General features: G+C 46.4%; 1 protein-coding gene across 19 annotated transcripts in view; it reads right to left on the reverse strand.

Moving 5' to 3' along the window:
* The window catches only part of Garnl3 (GTPase activating Rap/RanGAP domain-like 3), a 143624-nt gene that overhangs the window by 84855 nt on the left and 32190 nt on the right, over positions 1-26579 (reverse strand). For 12 of the 19 annotated variants that reach the window (XR_010064757.1, XR_010064759.1, XR_010064758.1 and 9 more), the window contains one exon: positions 17739-17808. The exons of 2 other annotated variants lie outside the window; for them this stretch is intronic. Coding sequence is in view for 10 of the 17 variants with exons in the window: in XM_039106188.2 (XP_038962116.1) it covers positions 17739-17808 (70 nt within the window). In the remaining 7 variants the exon portion in view is untranslated. Of the gene's footprint in view, positions 1-17738; positions 17809-18101; positions 18121-18159; positions 18479-18595; positions 18844-18889; positions 21331-26579 lie in introns of those variants that run through there. 5 more of the 19 variants (XM_039106195.2, XM_063284850.1, XM_039106202.2 and 2 more) reach the window with 5 other exon arrangements.

The raw sequence follows: 26579 nt of genomic DNA on the forward strand, positions 1-26579 counted from the left end.
ACGCTGTTGCCTGGTAGCCCTCCTTATCTAATTACTCCTCACAGACATCTGGTCTGGCCTATTAAAAGCACAGAAAACCTGGCACAGAAAATCGACACTAAGCATTTTGTTAAAGGATTGGACTTGGTATCCTCCAGAACCATCAGGATGCCCATAGCTCAAACCCGTAAGACCTCTCTTCCAACCCATCCTAGGGGCACAATGGTCTATGTGCTATGAGGTCCACTTCCTTCCATGATGCCATAGTCATATTTGGATACAGAGCTGGACTGCATTTCCCATGAGGTAGCTGATCACCTGACTTGATTGTCTCCATCAGCAGGTGTGCAGAAGTCCTGGGTGGCTTGTATGGAAACACCCTCAAGAGGGGAATGCCTTTTCTCGGTCCCTTTCCTTAACTCTAGCAATAACCCCAGAGGTCAGAACCACTGAATCCCATACAAAGATGGGAGAATCACCCTGAACCTGAGTGGGGAGCCTGGCCACCAGTCACTCACAGTAGCCAGCTGGGTGTGAGGGGAAATGAACGCATTAGATCTTGCTTCACTGTTCTTCCGTCTGTAAGGGAGGAAATAAGTAAGTTCCACATTCAAAACACAGAAACTGACCAGAAGCATCAGAACATGTGTATTTGAAGAATAAAGAGCATAATGGGCTTTGCTATGTAGCCCAGGCTATCTCCGAATTTATGATCCTCCTGCCTCAACCATGTGAGTGCAGGGACTACAAGAATGTTCCTCTATAGCTGCTCATAAGTGTACAACTTCTCAACACATTTTTTCAGCTCAAAATATGAAGGTAACATTGAACAGTAGCACGAATAACCCTATAAAGACAATATAAGAAAAGTATCCTGGAAACTGCTGTAAAACTGTGTAGATCCTATTCATTATAATGCAATGGGACGGGAGACTCAGTGTGAAGAGCAAAGCGACTGGAACGCAACACCTACACTTGAGGAGTAGCAGATTATTAGGTTGTGACAATGAGGGCAGTCACAACATACGGTGCCACAGATATTTTAATTACAAGAAAACTCATATCTGAAGTGATTAAACAAGGAGGAGGAACAGGAACTGAGGCATTTGCTTCCAGAAGATACGACAAGGAATCATGGAGCACAGCCAGGGCAGGGTGCACAGGGGCCAGGAAAAAGTCAGAGAGCAAAATGCAGGATGAGAAGGAAGAGAGGTGACAGCCTGAGGTGGCCACTACAAAGCAAAGGGCCCGTGGGTAAGGTGGGATACCCCTATCACCTCAGCTTGGAAACTGAGGCAGGAGGAGCACAGCACCATCCTTGATTACAGTGAAATCCTGCTTTTAAAGGAGACAGATGTACCCCGCCTAAGAGAAGAAAATATGGTCCCTAAAAGGAAAGGCTAATTTTAATGAGACAGACAGCTATCTGGGCAAACAGTCAGAATCAAGAGGGGAAAGAAATTCAAATATTAACTGTAAAAACTAAAGACGTCAGCTGTCAGGACACTACCACAGAGGTGGACTGGCTCTTCTGAAGAGGGCCTAGTGCCCACACACTGCGACGACACAGATGGGTCAGGGCCATGTCAATGACACAGAAAGCAGGGCCACTTTCTTAGGGAAGAGTTTGCTAATCAGGGTAAGTGACTCAATGTATCTATTACATGTTTGATTTTAGAAAAAGAGTCTATGTAAACAATATCCATCTGCAAAATTTAAAAATTAATGTAAAAGAAAATAAAACAGGAAATATGTTATTAAATACCATCTAGTAAAAATGTTATTAGTTTCATATTAAAGGTAATTAAATGACAACTTTCTTAAAAATTAATGCAAATATGTATTTCCTCAAAACCAAAAGCGTTCTCTGTTATGCTTAGTGGCTCTGATTCTCAGGGCTGTGACTTCTGTTCTCGGCAGCTCATGGTTCCTGTCCGGCCTGCACTGTGCCCTTGGCCTTCAAGTGTACAACCCTAGGAACATATTACACTTAGAAAAAAACAAATTTCCAAAAGGTTATGTAAAGAACATCTTTAAGAATAGTGTTTCATCTTTCCCCTCTTTTCCTTGTAAGTGGAGATTGTAAGGGCCAGGCGACCGGCTCAGGTCCAAGTTTCCTTCTGTTGGTTCTGTACCTGAGGGCAGGGTAGGGGAGTCCATCTTTGTTCCACATCTCTACAGTGAGCACAACAAAAGCTGGAGGCAGGAGATTCAAGTTCAAGGTCAGCCTGGGCTACATGGAAGGTTTGGAACTAGCCTGGGCTACTTAGATTTTTTTTTTTAAAGTACCATGTATGGGTAAACCAGATGAAGATTCTATCTGCATCTAAGTGTGCAGAGAGAACTCAGTAATGAAAAACAGTTAATGAGCCCAGAATAGTCCCTGGACATGGTAGGCACGACACAATACTATACTACTACACTACATGCTATTGTGATAATGGTTAACTTAAGATCTTCCGGTTGCTATTAAAGCATTAAGGAATGTATTGCTGATCAAAGTGCCGTAATGCTCGATTCAAAATCTTGGAAAACCTGTTTAAACATTGACATAGTTGGCAGAAAGAAATGGGGAGAGCACATTGTCAGGACCTGTACTGACTGCTGCATTAACAAAGATAAACACAGCCCAGTTCTTGCTCTAGAGGACCCCGATGCTACTGGGTGCATGTGAGAGGGACAAAGGCGTATAAACAGATAAATCACAACCCAACCTGGTTAAATGCCACAACAACAGAAGCCAGCGAGGGTGCTGTCTAGAGGAGGTCAGGAAATGGAGACCTGCTCTGCTCTGCCTGAGGGAGCTTTGGAAGGTTCCAGTGCTCTAATGCAATTTATTCTGCAACTCTAATACAATTTATTCTAGTATAGGACCTCTGAGAAATGGTTTTCAATATACGTAGGCTTATGAAACTGTAAACATTGGTCAAGAAAGCAGACTCCTTTGAAGTTTTATACGCAAATCACACACACCCTATACACATACCTTGCTTAGAAAGTATTCAGAAGGGAATAAGGTTTTAGCTTTGAATCGGTAGAAGGGCAGAGTCTGCAGCGTGGCTCAGTCCTGGGGTCTGTCTCCGCAGTATCAATACACACAAGAAAAGGGTGGGAACAGGCAGGAGGGTGGCTGGATGGAGCCATGCTGCAGCTGCGTGTGGTGCTGTGTGGTTCATCTCCTGTTCTGTTGTGCCTCACTTCCTGTCTGTGTGCACTGCATGCAGGGAGGGGTAAAGACATGCTCTGGGGTGCAGGGGTCCCCTCTGGCTGTCTCCTTGTTGTCGGTCCTGCTCTGCTGGGACAAGAAACAAGGTTGCAATATGGGAAGATTGGCAGTCAGGGAGCTTAGCATCCTGGTGTCTCACTAAGGCATCCTCGAATCTATGGAGAGATTCCAGGGGGACAAGAGAATCACCGGCCACAGGCCAGTTAGCCTGGAGCTCACAGTACAGTGACAGAAACCAAGGAGACTGCCTCAGCGTGCTTGCTGTGTCCATACACAAGTACTTAAAAAGTTGGGGTGATCTTTTCATTTACAAGGGTCCTATTTGCTAGCACCTCTGTTTTTCTTCGAGAAAACAGTAGGCAAGATGGGGGGAGGGCTCTTTTCTAACCACTCACAAAGAGAGCTTGGAGGAACAGTAAAGAGTTCTGCAGGGCTGAGGGGTCAAGAGCCTGAGAAAGACGTTTGGCCAGAGGATGTTCTGAGAAGCAAGAAGGAAGCTTCTCTGTGCAGTACCCAGCTCCACTACTACCAGGCTTACAGCAGGCAGGCCAAGTGCGATTCAGCAGGCTGGGAGAGAGGGTACCCTGGCCCCCCTATGTACTTGTAGAATCCACATTGGCAGCAGATATTGGGGTCAGAGTTTGTAGAGGGAAGGTGTTAGCCCAAGGGTCTGACAGAAGTCACAGCTTCGTGGCCTTGGCCATCTTGTTAATGCTGCTTTGTCAGGCTCAACAGATCTTCAGTTAATAGGCCTAGGGCCAAGAGATCATTTGTTCTTTAGGGTACTTGCCCTGAAATCACATGAACAAACTATCTGTGGGATCACAAAAGACACAATGGCGTCGTGGTTTCATCATCTAGGAAATGCAGCGTAATCTGCAAGAGGGTCAGCTGCTGCAGGCATACGCTGCTGGAAAATGCTCCAAAGGAGCAAGTAAGGAGGCAGGACCAAGAGAGGACCTCTGTATTCCAGAGTTGGTGACAAGGATATGCAGGTTAACAAGCTTAATCAGGGGATGCAGTAAGGAGTCCGTTCGGTCTCTCCGTAGTATGGCTAGTTAACGAACAGTGACTACTCACAAGCTGAAAGGAAGACATACAGAAAAGTGGCTCCAGATCGCTGGCACTTTCTCCAGCTGTGGTAGGAGCTGAGCAAACACGACTCCCATACTCCTCTTCCAACCAAAGCCATCGTTCTATGGAACTTCCAGAGCTGCTGGATCAGATCAGCACAGGAAAGGGACCTGCCTGCCCCTCCCCTCTGCAGACCACTACAAGACAGACACCAGCTAGATGCTAAAAGTTACGAGCAAGCTTTGTATAAGCTGCTGTGCAGCTGCTTGGATCAGTGAAGCTCCAGCCCAAGAGGCCAGTGATGTCTGGGGGCTGGGTGGATATTCTGAATGCAGAAGATACAAGGTCTGAAGAGCTGTTTGGTGTTGCTTGAGGGTTTTGTAGGAAGAAAAACAATATAACAACCCTGTAACTTAGAGCCATGAAGCCCTGTGTCCTCCAATCATAAAAACAAAGTGGAAGCATGTGTGCTTTAACAACTCTTTACTATAAAGCTGAAACAAAAGGGTAGCAAAGCAGACGTTCCTTGAGGGAGCAGAGGACATGCTGTCCTTATCCCAGCCAGCTCTGTAGCACACAAAGCCCATTCTCGTGGCTCAGACAGGAGGCTCCCAGGAACCTCAGATGGATGATGAGGGGCTTTCCTGGGGGAAAGGAAACAAAACAGTTTTTGAAGACGTAAACAGCAAATCTAGGGGCAATTGTGCTTGCCTGTCTTTGCCTGTCTTTACAGCCACATGGGAGGACAGGGCTGGAGGATCAGGAGTGTGAGGCCAGCTTGGGCAAAACAGCAAGACTGTTTCATACAAAGTAAAAGGAAACTGAAGTGGGCGTAATCCTCAGTTTAGAAGCTGAGCAGAGTGTGAGAAGGGACAGAGTGAACCAGAAGTCGGAAAAGGGAAGCTGTGTGGGCACGGAGGGGTGGGAAATGCCCGCTCTCTTTTTTGATGCTGGGAGTGGAACTTAGGCCCTTGTAATTATGCAGCAAGCACTTTGTGAAATTATTTCCCTGGCACCTTGATTCTTATTCTAAAGGTCACAGCCAGAGAATGAAATTAGACATAAATAAGAAATAAGAGATCTAGAGAGGAGACAATGCTGTTGATAAGAGTGGTCATTATTCAAAAGATGACACTTGTTTTTAAATAAAGAAGAAGAATAAAATACAGAGGCCTATTCTGTGTATTAATGCAATTGCTAAAGACACACACACTGAGTCTTCACAGTGACTACCCCCAGGCTATTGTAAGATATTAAAGATGGACTCCATTGTTGTCTCTGTGCTTTTCAGTTATTTCAAACTCTCCTATAGCCAGCATACATTCTCTTCCAAACCACAGAAGGGTATTAAGAAGTATATCCACTTTTAATGTCCATATCCATATGCATATGCACAAAAATAATAAAATGTAACCAGAAGAAATCACCAGATACTGGATTTTTAGCAGAACTGATGCTCTAGCTGGTATATGGACATCTGGCAGTGAGCTTGGAGCTTGCTGTGAGCACAGTGAATAAGTGGTCCCCATGCTAGGCAAGTTAAAGAATATCTGCAAATAATTACAAGGCAAAATATGACTGGCATCCTGGAGAAATGCAAAGAGATACAAGGTTCCAGAGAGTAAAAGATGAGTGGACCATTAAGGCAGACAGGGAAGGATGCAAAGAGCTGAGGCTTGGCAGAGGCATATGGAGAAGAGCATTCTGGAAGGATGAGAGAGTATGAGGAGACCTGGGAGGCTCTGACAGTCACAGGTAGAGGGCTGCTTGCTGGACTCTGGGCCCACGAGCTAAGGCTCAATGACGGATGAGAGCAGGCTGTGGAAGCTCTGGGACATGAACTTCATTGCCCGGTAGCATGAGGTTGAGGGCCTGATGCTGGTACCTGTTTTGGCCAAAAGCATCAGGATATTGCTAGAACTGTACATGAGGGCTCCCCATAGTAGTAAGGAAATCAAAGCTCCACACTTCCTGTTAATTACAGCTGAGGGTGCAGTCAAACTAGATCTCATCTTATCGAGAACCTTTGAATGGAATCTTTTAAGTCAGGGGAGCCAGGAAAAAAATGCCAGGTCAAAGAAAGAGGAAATGAAACAGATGGCACCCAAAAAGGGACGTGAGAAGCACGCCTCTCTGTCTGTTCCCATCCCTACCTCTGCTGGAGAACAGGCACGAAGCACGTAAGGAAACAAATATCACTTTCAAAATGGAAACTCCTAAAAAATGCCAGTTGATTCCAGACAAGTGAGCTGGAACCCAGAGCTGAAGCACAATGTTCTATGTTGTTAGGTATTATCAAGTTTAGGGGGTACTGGGACAAGGTAAGATCACAGTATTTTGTCTTTTATAAAGATTTACTTTTTATTTTATGTGGTGTGTGTGTGTGTGCGCACATGTGTGTGTGTGTGTGTGTTAGTTAGTATGCAGGCACTCCCAAAGCCAGAAGAGGGTGTCGGATCTGGAGTCCCAGTGGCTGTAAGCCACGCAGCATCATGGCTGAGAACTTAACTTGGGTCTTCTGGGGGAACACCAAGAACTCTTAATCAGCTAACCATAGATCCTGGGGTTTTAAAGCAAATACAACTGCAGATAAAGTACGTGTATGGGCGAGTGGGCAGCCTATCATTTCCTATCTACGTGATCTTGGGCAAGTTAGCTAGCCTTTCGGAACCGAAGTAATCTCTTCTTTTTTTATTGGATATTTTATGTATTTACGTTTCAAATGTTATTCCTTTTCCAGGGTCCCCACTCCCATCCCCTTCCCCCTGCTTCTGTGAGGATTCTCTCCCTCCCTCCTACCCACCCAACCCCACCTCAACACGCTGGCATTCCCCGATACTGGAGAAACGAGCCTTCACAAGACCAAGAGCTTCTCCTGTTGATTCCAGACAATGCCATCCTCTGCTACATAGGCAGTTGGAGCCATAGGGTCCTCCATGTACATATACTCTTTGGTTGGTGGTTTAGTCCCTGGTTGGTTGATATTATTGTTCTTCCTATGGGGTTGCAAACCCCTTGAGCAATCTCTTCTTTAAGATGGGGAGATCACCTCTGTGGATCCTATGAGATTTCAATTATTTTGCATGTATAAAGCACCCAAAGAACCAATAGCATTGGCTATGTACACTGATGTGAATAGCAAGAAGGCCTTTGGTGACCTTGCTAGGACTGGTTTGGATGGGAGCAAGAAAGGCCACATCAAAAGAAGGGAGGAGGGGAGTCACCTCCTTCCTGAGAGAACTGGGGTGTGGCTCAGTACAAGAACTCAGAGAATGGCTGAAATGCTTTCCCTGACTGAAATGCCCGCCAGTTTATGGGGCCAGCTCAGTTTGAGAGACTGAGACACCCCAGTAACTGCAACTGAGTAGCTAAGAAGTGGAGGCTGAGAAGCACATGCTCTCCACAGTACCTGCTTTTATTGAGGGTAAAGTAATTCATTATAAACTCTTATCCCCTCTAACAGTAACTGAGGTGTGAAACTGGGGCCTTTTCTGGTCTACCAGTCACAGTAGGAGACATTGGAATATTTTTGTCATGAATTTTGCTGCTAAATTTACTTAGTAGGTAAAGGGGGCACAGAGGTCTCTAAGGAAGAGGCGGTGAAGCTCCTGGGACTGTGGAATGGGTATGTATGCCCGGTGAAGACGATGCTATGCCCTGAGTCAGCAGAAAGCTGTAAGAGGAGACTCTTGGCTTAAGGGCCCCAAGGCCCAAGATGCCTGCAGAGGCCGGTTAATACACCGAATAAACACGTGCACTTCCGAGAGCCCACAGCTGTTTTCAGAGTCCGTGTGAAGACAGGCTGACAAAAGACATCTTTTGTCGCCCATTTTTAACAGCACCATATGAAGTAAGAGAGCAGTTGTCACTCCCATGTTCACAGCACATTGTCAAGTTCTATGGATTTGATGGCAGACCCACATAAACTCAGAAGAAAACCTGGGGCTTTTCTGAAACTTTCAGAACTGAAAACACTTTCTTCTCATCAGAGCAGTGTGCAAGACAACCTCATATTTCTGCCAAGTGGAAGCTCTGCTTTTAGGGGCTGCAGAGACAGCTCAGTGATTAAGAGCACTTACTGCACTTGCACAGGACCAGGGTTTGAATCCTAGCACCCGCCTGGGGCAGCTTACAACCACTCGTGACTCCAGTGTCAGGGCACTGGACACCCTCTTTGGCTTCTGGAGGCTACTACATGCATGTATATAGTACACACAAGCAGGCACGCACATGTATATAACAATAATTTTAAAATGTTTATGGTCACAACTGGTGATCCACACTGCTAACCCCTGGCCACAGGTCTGTGAGTGGACACGGGCATGCAGTGGGCACATGAAGGACAGAACGCCATGGCACCTGAAGGTGAAGGCCAAGGCTACAGTGGAACAGGCACTATGAGAGACTGTGTTCAGACACACATGAGGACCTCGCCATGACCCAAGTAGGAAGCTGTTCTATTCCACTCCTTGGATTGAAGAATTAACCAAATAGGCAAAGTGTTTGCAGTTGCTGATTATGTTATCTGGTTATAGAATATAAAACGAACACACAGATCACGATTGAAAGTGTCTCCTACGGTAGAGCAGGGCACCACTGGAAAGGCCACGAAGCCAAAGAACACCTCACAAGCTGAACGAGCCAGAGATGTGCTGAGCCAAGATGGCTGGGGAAGTAGACAGCCATGCAGAGGCTCGGAGCAGAGAGCAAGGCGTGAGGAGGGAACCAGAACACACAGAAGTGATCTGTGGCCTGGGGAGGAGTGGGGGGTGACACTCGGCCCACAGAAGGCAGGGAGCAGGGAGAGTGGCAATCATCCTGCCTGGGCCTGCTGGCGTGAAGGTGACAATCTCAGGGCTGACATCATCTGGTATTCTTACATGGCGCGTATGCGGCCACTGGTACAGCCTTGTGCCCCAGTGATCCATGTCACTAACAGGCCTTGGTGTTCAAGGTGGTCACTAAATGGTAGTCTGCTAAATCTCATGTTTTGTTGGTGCTGGGAAAATGAGTCATAGAATTGCACTGTAGAGAAAAATAGGGTGGCTGTTGGGGCAGCAAGAGTCAAAGCCATTTTACACACCAGACAGGTGTGGTGGGAGCAGACACCCACTGTCTGCTGCTCAAGGCGGGGTAAAATGTAGCTTTGTTTACATCTTACCTCATGCTTTAAAGAGGTTTGAGGCAGCTTATGGAAATACATCTTACTCAAAGGATAAAATTAGACACAAAGCACAAGAGGTTAAGATTAACGTGAGTGTTATAGGAGACAAACCACAAAAGACAGTTCTGAGCTTCCTGGAAGCCACTGCAAAGAGAGAAACCCCTTTAACATGCACTACATACATGCAGTGCCTAGAGAAGCCAGAAGAGGGCGTTAGAACCTTGGGAACTGGAATAACAATTGTTGCTGTCAGAATGGGAGATGTGGCCTAAGACATAGACCTGGGTTTAAACGTTACTTCTGCTGTGTGTTAGCTGTGGGACCCCAGACCATTAGTGCATGGACCCATTCAGGACTCACACATGTTTTCTGGGCATCCACAGGATGAGGCAGAGCCAAGCAACACCTACCTCATCTGGTTGTCTGAGAACATTCATTATGCAACTGCATCTCCATGTTCAGCACAGCACATGGTAAGCATCTAATAAATGTTAGAACTAATAATAGCAAAGTAAAGTCAGAGCCACAACAGAAGACATCTGAAGGCCCCTCCAGTGCTACTCTTGAAATTGAGGCCCCTCAGGGAGCTGATCGGCTGTGTAAGACTCAGACACAAGCCAGATACACTAGAGAACATCTGCCCAGACAGGGAGTTTAGTTGTAGAATGTTTAATTCTTGATATTCCTGAGGGAAGTATGCTGTTACCCTCTCTAATCTCTCAATTTGGTTGTGCTATGTGGAATATGATTTTGCTCATAAAATTCCCACCATTTCCCCATAAACAGAAGGCATCATCAGCTCCAAACGGAGAACAAAATTGCTCTGTTAGGGATGCTGACCCAGCAGCTGAGTTACTCATTAGCAAAGGATCGTCTCTGTAGAACAGGCCCCTGTGCCTGGGCAAAAATACAAACGACTCCTCACCAAAACATGAGGGTGGCTTTGAGAAAGCTTGGCCAGAAAAGCACTTGCTCAGTAAGCATGGGGATCTCAGTTTGCTCCCCAGAAGCCATGTTCAAAAGCTAGGCACCCAACTAGACGTCTTCTGTCACCAAGTAAAACCTCCAGTGTCGCAATGGGTTACATCTTGCCAAGTCACTGGACGAAGGTACATCACAGACACCCCCACCCCAAACATCATAGGTTACCGTCAAAGGTGTTGGTTTTTCTCTCCTCAGCCTTGGTAAAGCTCTACTGCTGAAGACATTACAATGAGCTGGTGGAGGCTGCACCCCTGCTGATGGCATTCAGGTGACCAGAAGGTACAAAGTACTAGATGGAGGGGAAAGTATTCATTAGTGCCACCTAGCTGTGATCCCATGAACCTACAAGCCGTCCACAGGATGTGCCAGTGTAATAGTGGGATAGGTTATGGGCCTGAGCAGCCACTGTGTGAGTTGAATACTGGATTTAAGGCCCACTTCATGAGATGTAACCCACACCCGACACTGCCAACATGGGGAACTGACCCAAGACTGGATAGGCCATGTCCCAAGGGAAACCTACTGCTGTTACTGTGCTAAAGGAACAGCGATGATATAGAATAACAACAACAACAACAACAATAATAATAATTTTAAAAAATGAGAGAACTACCGCAGCTTAGTGTGCAGGGAGTGAAGGGCTTCTCAGCCTTAAATGGATGACTTTATCAAACTTCTCCCCTCAAGGCTCAGAAATGTATATGGAAACAGATGACTCCAAGGAAATGTCTTACAGGCATGACAGGGTTGGGTGAAGCACATGTAACGTCACAGAGACCGGCTGCATGCATAAGACCTGTACAGGTTCAAACCAGACAAAAGCCCAGCACTGGGGAAGGGATGCAGACACAAAATCCCACCCTTAACCAAGAAGCTATTTGCAACTGATACCTGCTGGGAAGGGAAAGTCTGTTCTCTCCAATGGAGTGTCATTAGGTATATCAACCACACTCAACACCCATGCCCAGGAGTAGTTGGTGTACACAAGATGAATTCCCATTGTGTGTGTGTGTGTGTGTGTGTGTGTGTGTGTGTGTGTGTGTGTGTGTGGTGTGCATGTGTATGCACACATGGACTTTCTGTTTTGTTTTGCTATATTTTGTCTTATTGAGGTTCTCACTTTAATTTTCGCTTTTTGTTTTTGCTTTCTGACAGAAAGAGGAAGAAAGAACATGATGTTGGTAGGCAGGGAAGCAGGGAGAATCTGGGATGAATTGGGGCATGGGAAATATGCTCAAAATATGCTTTCTGCAATCTTTATAACAACAGTAGTAATAATAAAAGTGGAGCACAGTGGCGTGTGCTTGTGTTCCACTCCCCTTCTGAGGAGACATAGGTGGGAGGAATATTGGGCTTCCTGGCCTGGCAGCCTAGCCTATGTGTTGAGTTTCAAGACAAGTGAGAATCCCTGTCTTAAGAAGCAAGGAGTGTGGGACCTGAGGAATGTCAGCTGATGTTGACCTCTGGCCTACACACACACACACACACACACACACACACACACACACACACACACACTGAACAAGAAAACTCTGAGGATCTTCCAATATGAAAGTCTGCAGATTCGAAACAGGTTCATTGCCAACTATACAGACAGCACATATCTTTTGAGGCCACTCTGAGTTCCTAACAATAAAACCCTGCTACCATTGGAGGCAAGCATCTCTCTGCTTCTTTCCCGCACAGCAGAGCAGCAGCGTACAAAGAATGTGGGCTCGGTCGCTAAGACAGGATGCCAAAAGAAATGGACAATATTCCGAGCTATGCCGATCTGAAATCACTTGCAGATGGTGACTTCGCAGAAGTATCGAGAGGCAGGGGTGCATGACGACCTGCAGCTGGACTGCACTGGGCAGAGGTCTATATTGTGCCCACGCCATTTATCACTTCTACCACATCAGTTTCCTGCCTATCCAGTCAAAGGCCAAGAACAGATCAATAAAAGCTACAAATAATCTTTTGCCGCCCCTGACAGGTTTCGATAGAAAGTAATGAGAGACAGTTGATGCTACACTTGCTGGGCCTTGCTTGGCCTGTTGCCAGGAGAGACTGGCCTTGCAATCCATCAGGAAGAAAAACTGCATCTGTTGAGGTGGGATGGCCAGCAAGCTAATGAGTCTAACTGTGTCGGTGGCGGTCAAAGGGCTTGGTTTCTCTTTTGTTTTTGTTAGAAACTGTTCTCCAATTTCTCTCAAGCTAGAACTCTCGTTCTTCAATCAGTATTATTGAGCTATAGTCCATGGCTATACAAGCAAACAAAGAGCTGGGATTTCTAGCTGGGAGAGGCTTACTAATCTGTATCCTTACTTATGGGACCAATGAAAGAGGCAGGGCTAAGAGTTCACTAGCAGAAGAGTTTCATGAGATGCTTTTAAACAATCCATTGCATGAGAGAATGTTGTGAATCCATTGTGTGTGTGTGTGTGTGTGTGTGTATGGCCCATGTGTGCATGCATAGAGGCCAGAGGTGGTCTTTGGTGTCTTCCTCTGTTCCTCACCACCTGATTACTGAGATGGGGTCTCATCGAATCTGGATCATCGATGGGCTCGACTGGCTGGCTAGTGGTCCCTCAGGTCCCACCTGCAGCTGTTTCCCGGGCTAAGGTCAACAAGCGTGTGCTGCCACGCACTCTGAGGTGCGAAGGATCTGAACTCAAATTCTTAGCTGCAAGCACTCTCCCTGCTGAGCTCCCTCCATAACACGACACCACTCATGTTTAAGCTGGCCTCCTCCTCAGAGAGTGTCTGCCCTCTCCACAAACTATTGAGGGAGGCTTTCTAGAGGCTCATTTGTATCAAATGACCCCATTGCTGTGATACATACCTGATCTAAGAGGAATGGATCTATAATTTTCTATTTGAAATCTGAAATTCAAGAAATGAAGAGATTATGATAGGAACTAAGAGTTGGAACCTATGATCCAGGGGGATTGGGAAATTAATACCAAATTGAATAATACAAAATCATGAAAATTTGACCAATCTAGTGTCAGGTTCTAGAGATACAACAGTGAAGAAGACAGACATGGATCCTCCCTCACTGCAATGGATGTGAGAGTAGTGGGTAAGTCAACTGCTGTCCAGTTAAGGGGCAGCGGGGGTGGGTGGACTGGGAGGGCTGAGCCTTGGGAGGTGGCATCAAGCTCAGGCATGAGAAGCACAGAGAATCCTTGCAGAAAGCAAGTGCAGAGGCTTTGGCGCATGGTAAACTGAGGCTGCTCTAGAAACCAGTGAGGTCAGAAGTCAAAGCATGGCGAGTAAGAGGCAGGAGACTAGAAAGGGCGAGATGGAGTAAGGGTCACAAGGGTCACAAAGATGATAAGGGCCAAAATGACCACAAGGGCAATCAAGGGGGAAAGGATCGCACATTCGCAGCATTTTGGACTATCGCTCTGCTGGAAGACGGGCGTGTAGTGGTACCAATGAGGTAGAAACTCGAGGAATGGACAGTCCAGCAAATGGTGCTGGGAAAGTCCAGTACACAAGTGTAAAAGAGCGGGGTGGGGAGGTGGAGGAAGCTCTCCATTCACACATCTGTAGAAGCGAACTCGAATGAATCAAGGATATGTAACTATAAAACCCTTAAAAGAAAGGGGACCAGACAGGTGATGTGCAACAGAGGCGGCTGGTTTGCAGAGAGAAGACTGGGACAGACAAGGAGAGGAGAGGACGAGGCATTCCGTGCGTTTTTTCCAATGAGACTTGCTCAAACACATCCGGCAAGTTACTCCATAGTAGAGGCAGACTGAATGCCTAAGGCTCAGCCCGCATGCTTCTTGAAAGGAAACAGCTCTGGGTACCGCAAGGGGCACGGCTGAGATCCAGGTGGTTTGCAGGCTAGGGACAGAGAGGCAGCTGCTTTCTGAAGCTAGACCACTGACAGCTGACAGACTGACTTATCTCTCCACTGCCACTGAGAACCCAGCATGGTGCCCACCACATGGTAAGTCTTCAAAAAAGGAGAGAAGTCTAAAGAACCCTGTCCTGAGTCTACAGAGATCTGGGCTTTTCATGACATTTATGGCCAACCAACACCTGTGGAATGAAGTCCTAAGTCTACTCTCATTACCAAGGTGAATGGCCATGCTTAATTCTGCCCAAAGATTTCTATAGCTGTTTTTTTTTTTTTTTCTTTTCTTTTTTTGGAGCTGGGGACAGAACCCAGGGCCTTGCGCTTGCTAGGCAAGCGCTCTACCACTGAGCTAAATCCCCAACCCCTATAGCTATGTTTTTTAAAGGCAACATTTATGCTAAACTTTTCCTGGCACTGTTCTCTCAAGTCTGAGTTCTGTGGTTCCCAACAGTCTTCTTCATGCCAGGTTAAGAAAACCCAGACTCATTTCCTGATGAACAGAGAACATACATATCAGATTCTTTTTAACCACACAGTAGGTCATCAACATGGACATTTCACATCAGGGGGTCCAGCCAACCGCATGGAAAATATTAGGAGGAGACTGTCTTTTATGAACATGTGTGGGTTGTTTTGTTTTCCTCTAACTTACAGTAACTGCTGGCTCTGTGGCATTTACATCGTATAGGCATCGTGAGTACCCAGGGGTGACTTAGAACATGGAGAGTATGCATCAGATATATGCAAAGATGCTCTTTATGCAAGGGGCTTTAACAGCCTTGGATTTTAATATCCAAGAGAGACCTGGAGCCAACCCACCCACAGATACCAACTGCAGTATATCTGAGGCACAATTCTTAGGCCCCGAAGCTGGACTTCTGTTCATCCCATCTTTCTCGGTCGTTCTAACCATCAGTGTGGATGTGGTTTCTGATGTGGAAAAACCAGCACAATCATTTTATAAAAGGAAGGAAACTGTTACACACAGAATGGTTCACCATTCAATTGGACTGCCACATCCAAATCAAAATGGTGACTCTGCAGATGACACACAAAGAAGTTACTGACAAAACAATTAAATAGGAAAAAGGATAATGCAAAATTCAGTGGATGATTTTATTATAACTTGGAAAAGTAAAATGTATGGCATTAAAGAGCAGAGGGGCTGAAGAGAAATGGAAACACTTGCTACAAGGTAACAAGACTGTCCACTGAATTCTAAAATATTTAAATGTTAATTAAATATTTATTTACTTATTTTTATGTGTGACTGTTTTGTCTGTATGTATGGCTGTGGCTGTGGAGGTCAGCAGAGGAGTCAGAGCCCCTGAAGCAAGAGTTACAGTCGACTGTGAGCCACCATATGGGTACTGGAACTTAAAACTGGGTCCTTCGGAATCATAGCAAATACTCTTAACTGCCGAGCCATCTCTCAACCCTATTTAAATGTCATTTTATAATATTTGTAGAGGGCTAAATGTCATTTTATAATATTTGTAGAGGGCACACACATACACACACAGCTCCGAGGGAAATCATGAACAAACGGAAGAGGAGCTTTCTGTCCATCGGCGTCACCAGCCTGTTAGCTGTGGATGCTGGCTCTTCAGGTGTGGTCCTGGGCCCGGCGACATCAATGGCAGTCTGGGGACTTGTCAGAAATTCAGACTGTGGGTTGGCTCTAGGCCTGCTGTGTTTGTAACTCAGTTTCCCTGCTGACTCTGATGTCTGCTTAGCTCATCTGCGGCTCTCAAGGAGCATTCTGTTGTCTGTGCTATGCACACGTCTCCAGAGTTCATCCCTCACACCCATGGTATATCCCTAAGCACCACCCTCACTGTGTGTGCACAAGGGCTCTGGACACTTCTCGGACCCAGTCTGGTCTTCATCTGACTATGGAAGGTCTACCTCTGCTACTGAATTTCAGCATCGCTACTGTGGCAGGTTAACGTGGAATCCGCCAAGGGCTGAGGAGAAAATGTTCCTAGCCCTATTTTGTGGATGAGAAAACTGAGGACAAGAGATGCTCAAGATCATGTGAGTAGCAGATGATGAAACAAGAAAGATTTCAGAGCACACACCGAGAAGTCACTTTACTGATGACTGGTGAGGTCTGTGGAGGCGTGGAGGCGTGGAGACGTGGACCAAAGCCTGCTCAGTGTGTCACCACCACTTCCTGCAGCCTCACCTCTGCCAGGCAGGGCCATTTGCTCACTGCTCTCATGGGACAGCATTGCCACGCATGTCTGCTATCTATTCATTACCACCCTCCCATATCCTACCATTTTCCGTCCTTCATGAGGCCTTCTAAGTCGCCTCCCTCAAGTTCCCTTGTAGGGTGGGTGGTTCCCTCCCTTCATGCTCCTATCATGTCACCTCTGTATCTCTCTCTATTTAGCCTTCCTACTCTGAATTATACTCTTGCTCAGGCTCCTTGAGGAGAGGCAGTGTGTAAGGGGTTAACAGTGATGGAACAGGCACCGAATCAACTGACATATCGTGGATGTGGCTATACTCATTGTTGAGATGATGCATCGAGTCTGCTCAGCTAAAGGACGGAAGCCCCTGAGAAAAGGGGCCAAGCCCTCCATGTATTTTATACTTGCAATATGCTGAGCCCTGGGCCAGGAGCACAGTCCAGTCTGCTGGACACGCTTAGCATCAGAGGGCTGCTAGCACTCTTGAAAACTGTTCTCCTAGTTAAGGCGTGTAAAGGTTCAGCTCGCATTAACAGTGGGAACCTGGCTGCTAAGCCAATAGACAGAAGCAACTCATTTTTAGTCAACACAATAGTAGAGTTAGTGACCAGCAATAGCTAGTTCCGTTTATAAGCACATTTTGAAATTGGTTCAGATCCCAACGCAATTGGAAAACTAAATCACAATCCTGTCTTAAAAACTGAGTTCATCAATGCTTTCATTTTATTCCCCTCTTTCATGAGGAATACACACTCTAAAAATCATATCACCAACTCTAATGTCTCTTGTTATAAAAAATTAGATATTTTCATTTTAGACATTTATCATCTGTCACAGTTACTGACCTGATACAGCGAATAGGCTTATAACGGGAAATACCTCACGTGTGCCAACTCCTGTCCCATACCCAGGAAGCAAAGATAGACCCCGAATGTTTTAAAACTAGATCTATAAACTTTCAGGAACAAGATAATATAAAAATGAAATGCCAGCTCTCTTCATTTACAAACCACTTAATTCTATGCTCTGCTTAATAGGGAAGAATACCGAACCACCACATGTGTTTAACAACCGGCATGAGATTAAAAGTATTGGCAATGAAGAGGACTGGAGGTGACAAAATGCCCATAACCTCTCAGCCATCACTGACTCGAATGGAACCTTGCACCGGACACAGTCTCATAGGAGATGCACAGCAAAGGGGTTGGCAATCCCTCGGTCTGAATCAGTACCACTACTGAACAGGCAGCATTAACTTACCAGCTCCACAGATCCATAATGTTTCCTACTGAAATCCCCACGTCTACAGCCTAGGTCTTCTGAGACAGAGCTGGAACAAAAATGCTTCATCAGTATTACACATAGCGATCTGGCTACACACCTTCTGAGAAAGGAAAAAAAAGAAAAGGAAAGAGAGAAAGAAAAAAAGAAGAAAAAAAGGCTGCTATGGAACAGGTCTGCAGTGCCCCAGCCGGCGCCTCACTGCAGGGAGCATCCTTGCCACAGACACCGTCCCCAGCAGCCATTGCAGAGTCAGGCTTTCATGAAGCCCTCAGTCAAAAGAAAAATGTCCAAGTCATCCCTAGAAGTACAGGTAATGATTGAATTAAATATTTAGCTCACTTGGAATCAATTGAAATTCCCAAAGCTATTGGCGGCTTATGATTTCACTCAGCATTACCGAAGGGGATGGCAGCCCCGCAGGAACTTGAGGCAAGGGACAAAGCTGCCGAACCAGATCTTGCAATTATCTTTTGCTTAAAAGAGTAGAGTCTCTTTGTCCCAAATATGCAACATAAAAATAACCAGCATCATTTAAAGCTGCATTTTAAGGAGGAGACAAAAATTCCCAAATCCTCATAGGCTCCCCTCCCTTCCCCCAGCTTTTAATTTAAGATTTTTACGTGTTAACATGAGAGAGAGAGAGAGAGAGAGAGAGAGAGAGAGAGAGAGAGAGAGAGGGAGAGAGAGAGAGAGAGAAAGAGAGAACGAGAACTAGCAGAAAATATAAAAATCTAACATCTGAGTATATTTATTTTTGACATGGCAGTAACTAATACTTCCCACCTCCCCTCCATCCCCACCCAGACAGGCTTAAATCAGATAAGCAAACTCACATGCCAAGGTCCAAGAGCAATTAAAACAAGGATGCAAATTGCTACTGCGTTTGCACTGCATGCACAGCTCCCCTCTCACAAGGCACATATCTAATGGGCTACTCGGTCTACCTAGGACTCCACACAGTAGCCATGAACCCACAGACAGCCCCCCAGTACCGACAGTGTTTGTAAGTTTGGCTTGACCATGTCATGCAAACAGCTCCAACACAACAGAAAAGAAGCTGCAAGGATCACGTTTCGCCAATTCCAACTGGTCGGACTGTCGCATGCAGAGACAGGTGCACTCGGTACCTTTTCATCCTTCCTTACAAGGTAGCTACATTTTCTAAATGACAGCCCTCCTGGCACATTCGGCAAGAGACTGACTCTGATGTTCAGCGTCCACAGAGCTGACTCTCTGCCAGGACACTGTTTGATAGGCTCCAAGAAAGACAGCATGAGAGAAATGAGATTAGAGTCTAATGGTATTCTGCCTCCACCATTTCACAGAGATGGCTGAATTAATCTTATATGAGAAATTTAACCTTTTCTCGCCCTCACTCCTTTAGCTTAAAATGTGTGGCATATCAATGAAACAGCCTGGCAGGGGTGCCTAGGCTACCTTCCTGCTTGGGTGGGCATGCTCTACGCCCCTCACTTAAAACACTCCAACAATCTTTAAGAGAGACTAACACAACTTTCCTCTGTGGTCTGTTCCAGTCTGGCCTCTCTGGTCAGAAAACACTCTTGGAGACACTGTCCCTGTCCTGCATTTTGGCTCCCATGTCCTTTCCTGTAAGGCTGGGTCACCATGGGACAGCAGCTGTTCTCGAGAGGTGGGTCTCTGTACAGCAAAGACCAGGCAGGATGGGTGCTCTGCCCAGACTGCAGTCCCACTGAGGCTTCAGTGAGGACCAGATGAAATCACCCTCAGCAGCAGGTCAGACTCAACAACCCCTAGCACGAAGAAAGCAAAGATGGGGGTTCTGGGCCCCTCCCTGGGCTGCCACTGAAGGGGTTCATGACATGGGGCCAGCACCTTATCGTTGTAAACAGCCAAGATGACAGCTCTCAGCCCCGTGACTCTGCCGCCCGAGAGTATCTACCTTCCCTAGATGTCTCTCAGAGGGGCAATAGCACCCCATGAAAACATGCAAACAACCAAGGGAGCCACGGCTATACGACACGACACCTGCTCTTGGCTGCCCTTCCCTCCCTCCAACACATTCCATCTGGCATGAGCTTGCTCACGGGAAGAACCAGGTCGAGGGCACCGATCATGGACTGTAAGAGGCATTCAAAGCAGCTATATGTCAAAAATCCCTCCCTCCCCAGGCGTCCACATACAAGGTTTCCAGTGGCAGGGGTCGTCCAAAGCTCTACCAAGAACGTGGATTGTTCCATCCACTGCCTGGCACAGGGTGGCTATGCACTAAGCATGCAGTCAGGATGTACAGACACATCAGACAGATCTTCCTAGCTAGTGCTCGGCAGTGCTCCTCATAGGTACTAAGACAGGTTGCCTGGTGCCCTTCTCCCTGATGGGCCTTTTCAGCCTCTCCATTTAGGAAGGCCTGGCCTACAAGGTAGACACTGCTGTGTGTCTAGACTGACAAACCTACTTCCTTTTCTGGACTCACTGTTGGACTATATTTGCTTTTTCTTGTGATGAGACCATGTGATCTAGCTCTGGTCAAGACAGGATTGGACAAAAGTGGCGTATCCTGCCTGAAGTCCCGTGCTGGAAGGCGCAGGGTGCAACAGCCTCCCTGGTATAGTGGGATGGGAGACTTGGAAGGCCTGCAGCAGGGCAGAGATTCAAGATGAAGAATCTAGGACTCCATGTGCCTATGTGGATGGCATCGGTGGAAGGAAAGGCTCATTTACCAAATTGTCTTACATTAGGTGCTAGGACCACAATCACGCAATATGTGGCCCAGATTTAGCAGACAGACAGAAATAATCTAATCTTGGGGGCTAGAAAGGCAGTGATCTGCCTTACACACAGCAAAATATTTGGCAAAAGTGAGATCTCCAGCAATTCAGAAGGTGGACCACATACCCCCTGAAGCAGCAGCTCCTGGAAATGACCTGACATTATTAAGAGTGAATTCATGTATTGGCTCCCACTGGCTTCTTCACAGGGAAGAGAGCAGGTTCTAGAAAAACCTACATGGCTGTTCTGGTGTGTTTTCACTATTAGCTTAACATAACACAAGAACTGCCTCAATCAGACTAGCCTGATTGTGGGCATGCCTGTGAGAGACTGTCATTGATGACTGATAGTGGGGAGGGGGGACCAGCCATGAACAAGCTAGCAAGCAGTACTCCTCTGTTCCTGCTTCAAGTTCCTAATCTGTTTGAGTTCCTGTATTGACTTCCCTCAACCACAGACCACTGCCCGGAACTGTAAGCTGAAATAAGCCCCTCCTCCCTTAAGTTGCTTGCGGTTACAGTAGGGTTTTTTTGCTTGTTTTGTTTTTACCATACCTACAGAAAAGCAAGCTAGAACAATGGATTTAAGTAAAGTAACACAGTGCTCTACCACTGAGCTATATCCCTAGCGTGTGTGTGTGTGTGTGTGTGTGTGTGTGTGTGTGTGTGTGTGTGTGTATAACTCTATTTTAGAATAGAGTCGTTCTAAGTTCCTGAGGCTAGCTTTAAACTTGGATCCTCCTCCCTCAGCCTCCAAAACAGCTGGATAGCAAGCCTGTACCACCAGGCCCACCAGAGTAAGCAACTCTTCGTGCTGAATGCCTGGGGAGGGGGGCTTTCTGACACAGCTGTTCTGAATGCCCCACTACAACCTAAGCAATAGGATTCGTGCCCGGTTCCCACCATGAGTAAGCTCTGCAGCTAGCATGAGGTCTGATGTGACTTCTGTAGAAGGGGATTCAGAAGATGCACAGACCAGGATGACTCTGCTTCAGGACAGCAATCCACTGTCTGCTTTGAAAGCAGCTTTCTTGGAACGAAGCCACACCCACTGCTTAAGGCATTACAACAGTGGCCTTGAGTGGCCCCAACAGAAACCCCTGATGGCTTGTAAAGCTTGAGCTCTTAACTGAGTGACTCTCAAAAGGAGACAAACAAAAGCCACACTGTCATGCCCTGCAGTGGTCTCATGAATCCCTACAGTTGGTCTCGGGGACTTAATATCCATGAAACACTCTACCTGACTCCCCAGAGAGCTCTGCAACAATGCAGATTTCCTGGTCCTGGTCATGGACCCAGAGACCAGGTCTCTGAACACAGAGAATCGTGTTCAGCCATCTGCCAGCCAAGCAAGCAGCCTGGGGAATTCTGCTGCAGGTGGTCACAGGTGACACTTTGAAAACTGCTCTTCCAGATGCTTCTGGAATCCCTGGAAAACCTGGTAACCATGCTATCGTTCATAAGGAAGCACCAGGCCTAGGTTCCTGCTGATGGGAGGAGGTGGGTGTTTTCCCTCCCAGCCACAGCTGCAGCCACAGACCTGGCTCCTCGCCTCTCTGGACATCAGTTCCCTCATCTTTGAATTGTGGGTGAAATATCCTGTTTAAGAGGGTTACAAAGAATCCATGAGGAAGAGCAGCCAATGTGCTAAGTTACATGAAAGCTCATCTGAGTGTTTGCTATGATTATAACCTCAATTATTAATCTCTGTTTCTCTCAGGATTTTAGAGAGATCCAAGACGAGGAACTTGACATAAATAATTAACCTTTAAAAGACTTTTAAATAAACTCCTTCTTCCCTCATGCATCAGTAAGAGAGAGTCTGATCTAAGTGGCAGGCTTCCTGGGGCCAGACTGAGGGGAATGTACCAATTTTGGCACCCATCTCCTCCTATCAGGGTGACTTCAGTTAGAAAACACTTGAGACCTACTGCTGTCCTGACAGAATAGACAAATGAGGCCTGGTTAGAATGGCCACCTGAAGCAGGCAGGTGCAGACAGGAACCAGGAAGCTTCCAACTCCCTCTGTGCCATGCTGCCCAGGCTCTAAATAGAAACCCTTCTGTTTCAGCAAATTGATGTGTAAGGATGCTGGATCACACTTTGGAAGCTTGAACAGTGTGGAGGACCTCCATGCTAAGTCTCTACATATGGCCTGGGATGGAAGCAAAACCTTCCGCTCCACATACAGGCTAGAGCAGCTGCTATTATGCAAGTCAGATTCCTGGAAAGCAGGATCAGGTCTTCTGCAGAGTCAAGAGCTGCTAAGACTGAGTAAGAAGACAAGGGGAGACAGGTGGGTCCCAAGGGGAAGCCCCCCCCACTGGCCCTGAGATCAGTGCCAACCCTCACAACTGGCCAGACCCATGCAGCCAGGTTCCCATGGGTCTCAGACCCAGTTAATGGTTAAAACCATCAGCATTAATAAATTCTCTCTGGGTCAGTGAAGAGACTTTGTGAGAAACACCAGGCAGTTTTCTGAAGGTCACTAGTAAGAGAGTTCAATGTCGAGAGCTCCAACCCAGGCCCTAACCCCCTGACAAGCACGTAGTAAGACACTGATAGAAAGGATCCCCCAACTGAAGGCCAAATAAACTTTTTAATGGTGCCAGACTATAGACTGAGGCTTGGAAAGAATCCAGGATTTCCTAACAACAGGTACTAAAATAGCATGGTATACAAAACACCAGTTGTCTTGCTTCCTGAGATATATCAAGGACACAGAAGAGCAGAGCTCTGATTGTACATCCATTTCTAATGATGACATACAAGACTTCTAGTGAGGACCTGGAAGAAATCAGAGAGGAGGAAGCAAGGAGAAAGGTTTGTGGAGTGAATGCACCCCCAAATCAGGGCCCTCTGATTGTTTTTATTTTTAATTTTTATTTTTTAATGTGCATGGGTGTTTTTACACATAAATGTATGTGCATCACATGTCTGCATTCCTTCAGAGGCTAAAAGAGGGCACTAGGTCCTCTGGACTGGAGTTATAGATGATTATGAGATGCCATGTGGGTGCTGGGAATTGAACTCTGGTCCTCTAGAAGAGCAGAACATGCCATTAACTGCTGAGTCAACTCCCCAGCCTGCTAGTCCTCTTTTTCTTTTTCTTGAACACTTTGGAATATATTCTTCACCTAATATTTATGTATCCACTTCGTTTCGAGAAAGGCATGTACCCACAGCCTACCCGGTTCCTTAGCATAAAGAGGCCTGAGATCATCACTGCACAGCTCTCTTCGATAACAATCTCTTCCAGTCTTTAAGACTGCTGCTCTGGAATGAAAAGGGGTGGCCTGCACAAATACTGCAGAAGGTGTAAGACGCTTCCACACTCGCTCACTGTAGAAGAGGCCATTTCTGATTAAATGAGATACACAGTTACATATGATCCTGCAGTTACACCATGGGGCATTTATTCCAGAAGAATGAAAATATTATACCCACAAAAACCTAGGAAACACATTCAGCTTATGTTTATTAATAATAGCTTCAAATTAGAAACAATTCAGATGTCTTCCTAGGGGCAAAGAATAAAATAAACTACAACATATGCAACCTTGGAATACTACTTACCAACTAAAAGGACTAAAACCATTATGCACAACAATGTGGATGACTCTTTAGGGAACTATGGTGAGTGGATTTAGCTGTTCCCAAAGTTTTCTTTGTTACAGTGCCTCATATAGCCTAGGCTTGACTTGAACTCACTATGTAGCTAAGAATAATCCTCCTGTCTCCACTACTGAGTCCTGGGAATAAGTATGCACCCCCACTCCTGGCTTTATTTAGCATCCTTGAAATGACAGGTTCTGGTTATCACAGCGCCCCCACCCCAGATGGAACTTCCTGCTTCTTATCTGTGGTGCTGGACAGTCTTTTACCCATGAGATCAGACTACATGTAGAACCGGGGTGATTTAAGCAAGACAGTGGGTTCCATCTCTGTTTCCTGCCTGAGATGCTGTATGTTGCTGGACTCTATAGTCATGCAAGATGTTCCCAATAGTATTCTCTGTGCTAGTTCTCAAAACTGAATACAAGTCTGATTATATGTCAAAATAGTTTCACTAAATCTCTAGGGTAGAGTGGGACACAGCCGTACCTCTAGCTTCCTGGTAGGCTGGGGCAAGCGGAATGCGGGGGTTCAGCAATTCAAGGCCTGTGCAGGTACCCAACAAAACCCCACTTCAAAGAAAAAGAAAAGTTTAATAAAACAAAACAAAAACCGTGTAGGGTTGGAGACGTAGCTTAGTGGCTAAGAGTGTCTGCTGTTCTTCCAGAGGACGTAAGTTTGGTTCCCAGCACCCACATAAGTGGCTCATGACAACCTGTAACTCCAGTTCCAGGGAATCTGACACTTTCTTCTAGCCTCAAAAGGCACCCATGAATATGTCACACACACACACACACACACACACACACACACACACACACACACCCCACCACCACCACCACCACCACCACCACCACCACCACCACCAAAAACCCCACCAAAAACCTGTATCTAAATCAGTGGTAGTAAATACCTTCAATCCCAGCACTTGGGAGACAGAGGATCTCTGTAAGTTTGAGGGCAGCCTGGTCTACATAGCAAGTTCCAGGTCAGACAGGGCTACACAGTGAGACCCAGTCTCAAAAAAGGATTGTCACCACCAACAAAACAACAACAAACAAACAAAATCCCTGTATCTGACACTGGAGGGCACATGCTCAGTGGGTAAAGTGCTTGCCACAAGCAGGAGAACTTACATTCACCCACATGAAAACCTAGCACAGCAGCACACATCTGTAACCCAGCACTACCAGGGTAGAAACAGGTGGATCCCCAGAGCTCACTGGCCACCCAGCTTTAGTGAGAGACCCTGTCTGAAGAAAAAAAAGATGGACCATCAGAGGAAGACAACTCATATTGACTTCTGGCATCCACACCCATGTGTGTGCACAAACATGCGTGCACACACACACACACACACACACACACACACTCAGAGTCTACAACCCTTAGGACTTCAAAGGATGCTGGCCAAGTGCCTGCCACTAGCACATGCAGTCTGTCACACACTCCTCAGCTCAAGACCCAACTTTTCGATGACAATGTTGGCTTACATGAGGTAAAGACCAGAGGGCTTTTTGGCTCAGTACAGTATGTTTGGAAGAAACATTGTTCCACTCTGGCATCTATAAACTCTATGAGCAAGTGTTAATATAGAAACTATAACCAGCCAACATCTATGCTGCTAACCACCTCCTTTAACTGCCTGAACCTTTGAGGAAATACTTCTGTCCTGGTTTTCACTGTCAATTTGACACAATCTAGAGTCACCTAGGAAGGGGAAACCTCAACTAGAAATAGCCTCAGTGAGACTGGCCTGTGGCCATGCCTGTAAGAGGCTGTCTTCATTGATGACTGATGTGGGCAGGGCTAGCCTGCCATGGGCAGCACAGTCCCCAGGGGCTGGGCTGTAGCCAGAGACTGGGCTGTAGGAGAAAGATAGCTGAGCACTCAGTGAGCAAGTCAGTCAGCAGCACAGCATTCCATGGTTTCTGCTTTGGTTCCTGCCTCCAGGTTCCTTCCCTGACGTCCCTCACTGATGCCAAATAAAACCATTCCATTTGTGCTTGGTATCTTCATTAATCAGGTTTTTAAAAAATCTCAAAAGTGAGCCCAGATATTTTTAATCTCCTCCATTATGGTCTTAGTTTTTCTGCCCCAAGAGCTCTCACTCTTTCCCTGAGAAAGTTTTAAAGTTTGCTCTAAGAGTATTTTTTGCCTAAATATAGAAATGCCCAGTTTGCACTGCCAACTCCTTGATATGCAGCTTCAGGAGTGGGATCTACGCACCTGCAACTTTAACAAAAATATATTCCATCCACGGTGCTATTACAGCCTGCGCAACACTGGCAGGCTCCCTTTTCACCCACCGGATGCCAACACAAGGCACTTCCTCTGTAAAATCCCACAAACCACCCGTCTCTGTCTCCTTTCCTTGAGGCGGGGAGGATTCCAGAGACTCCCAGGTCCAGAGACTTAGGCACCATCTGGCGTCCAACCCAGTGTCTTCGAC

Source organism: Rattus norvegicus, chromosome 3, assembly GCF_036323735.1.
Source record: "Rattus norvegicus strain BN/NHsdMcwi chromosome 3, GRCr8, whole genome shotgun sequence".
Classification (NCBI taxonomy): Eukaryota; Metazoa; Chordata; class Mammalia; order Rodentia; family Muridae; genus Rattus; species Rattus norvegicus.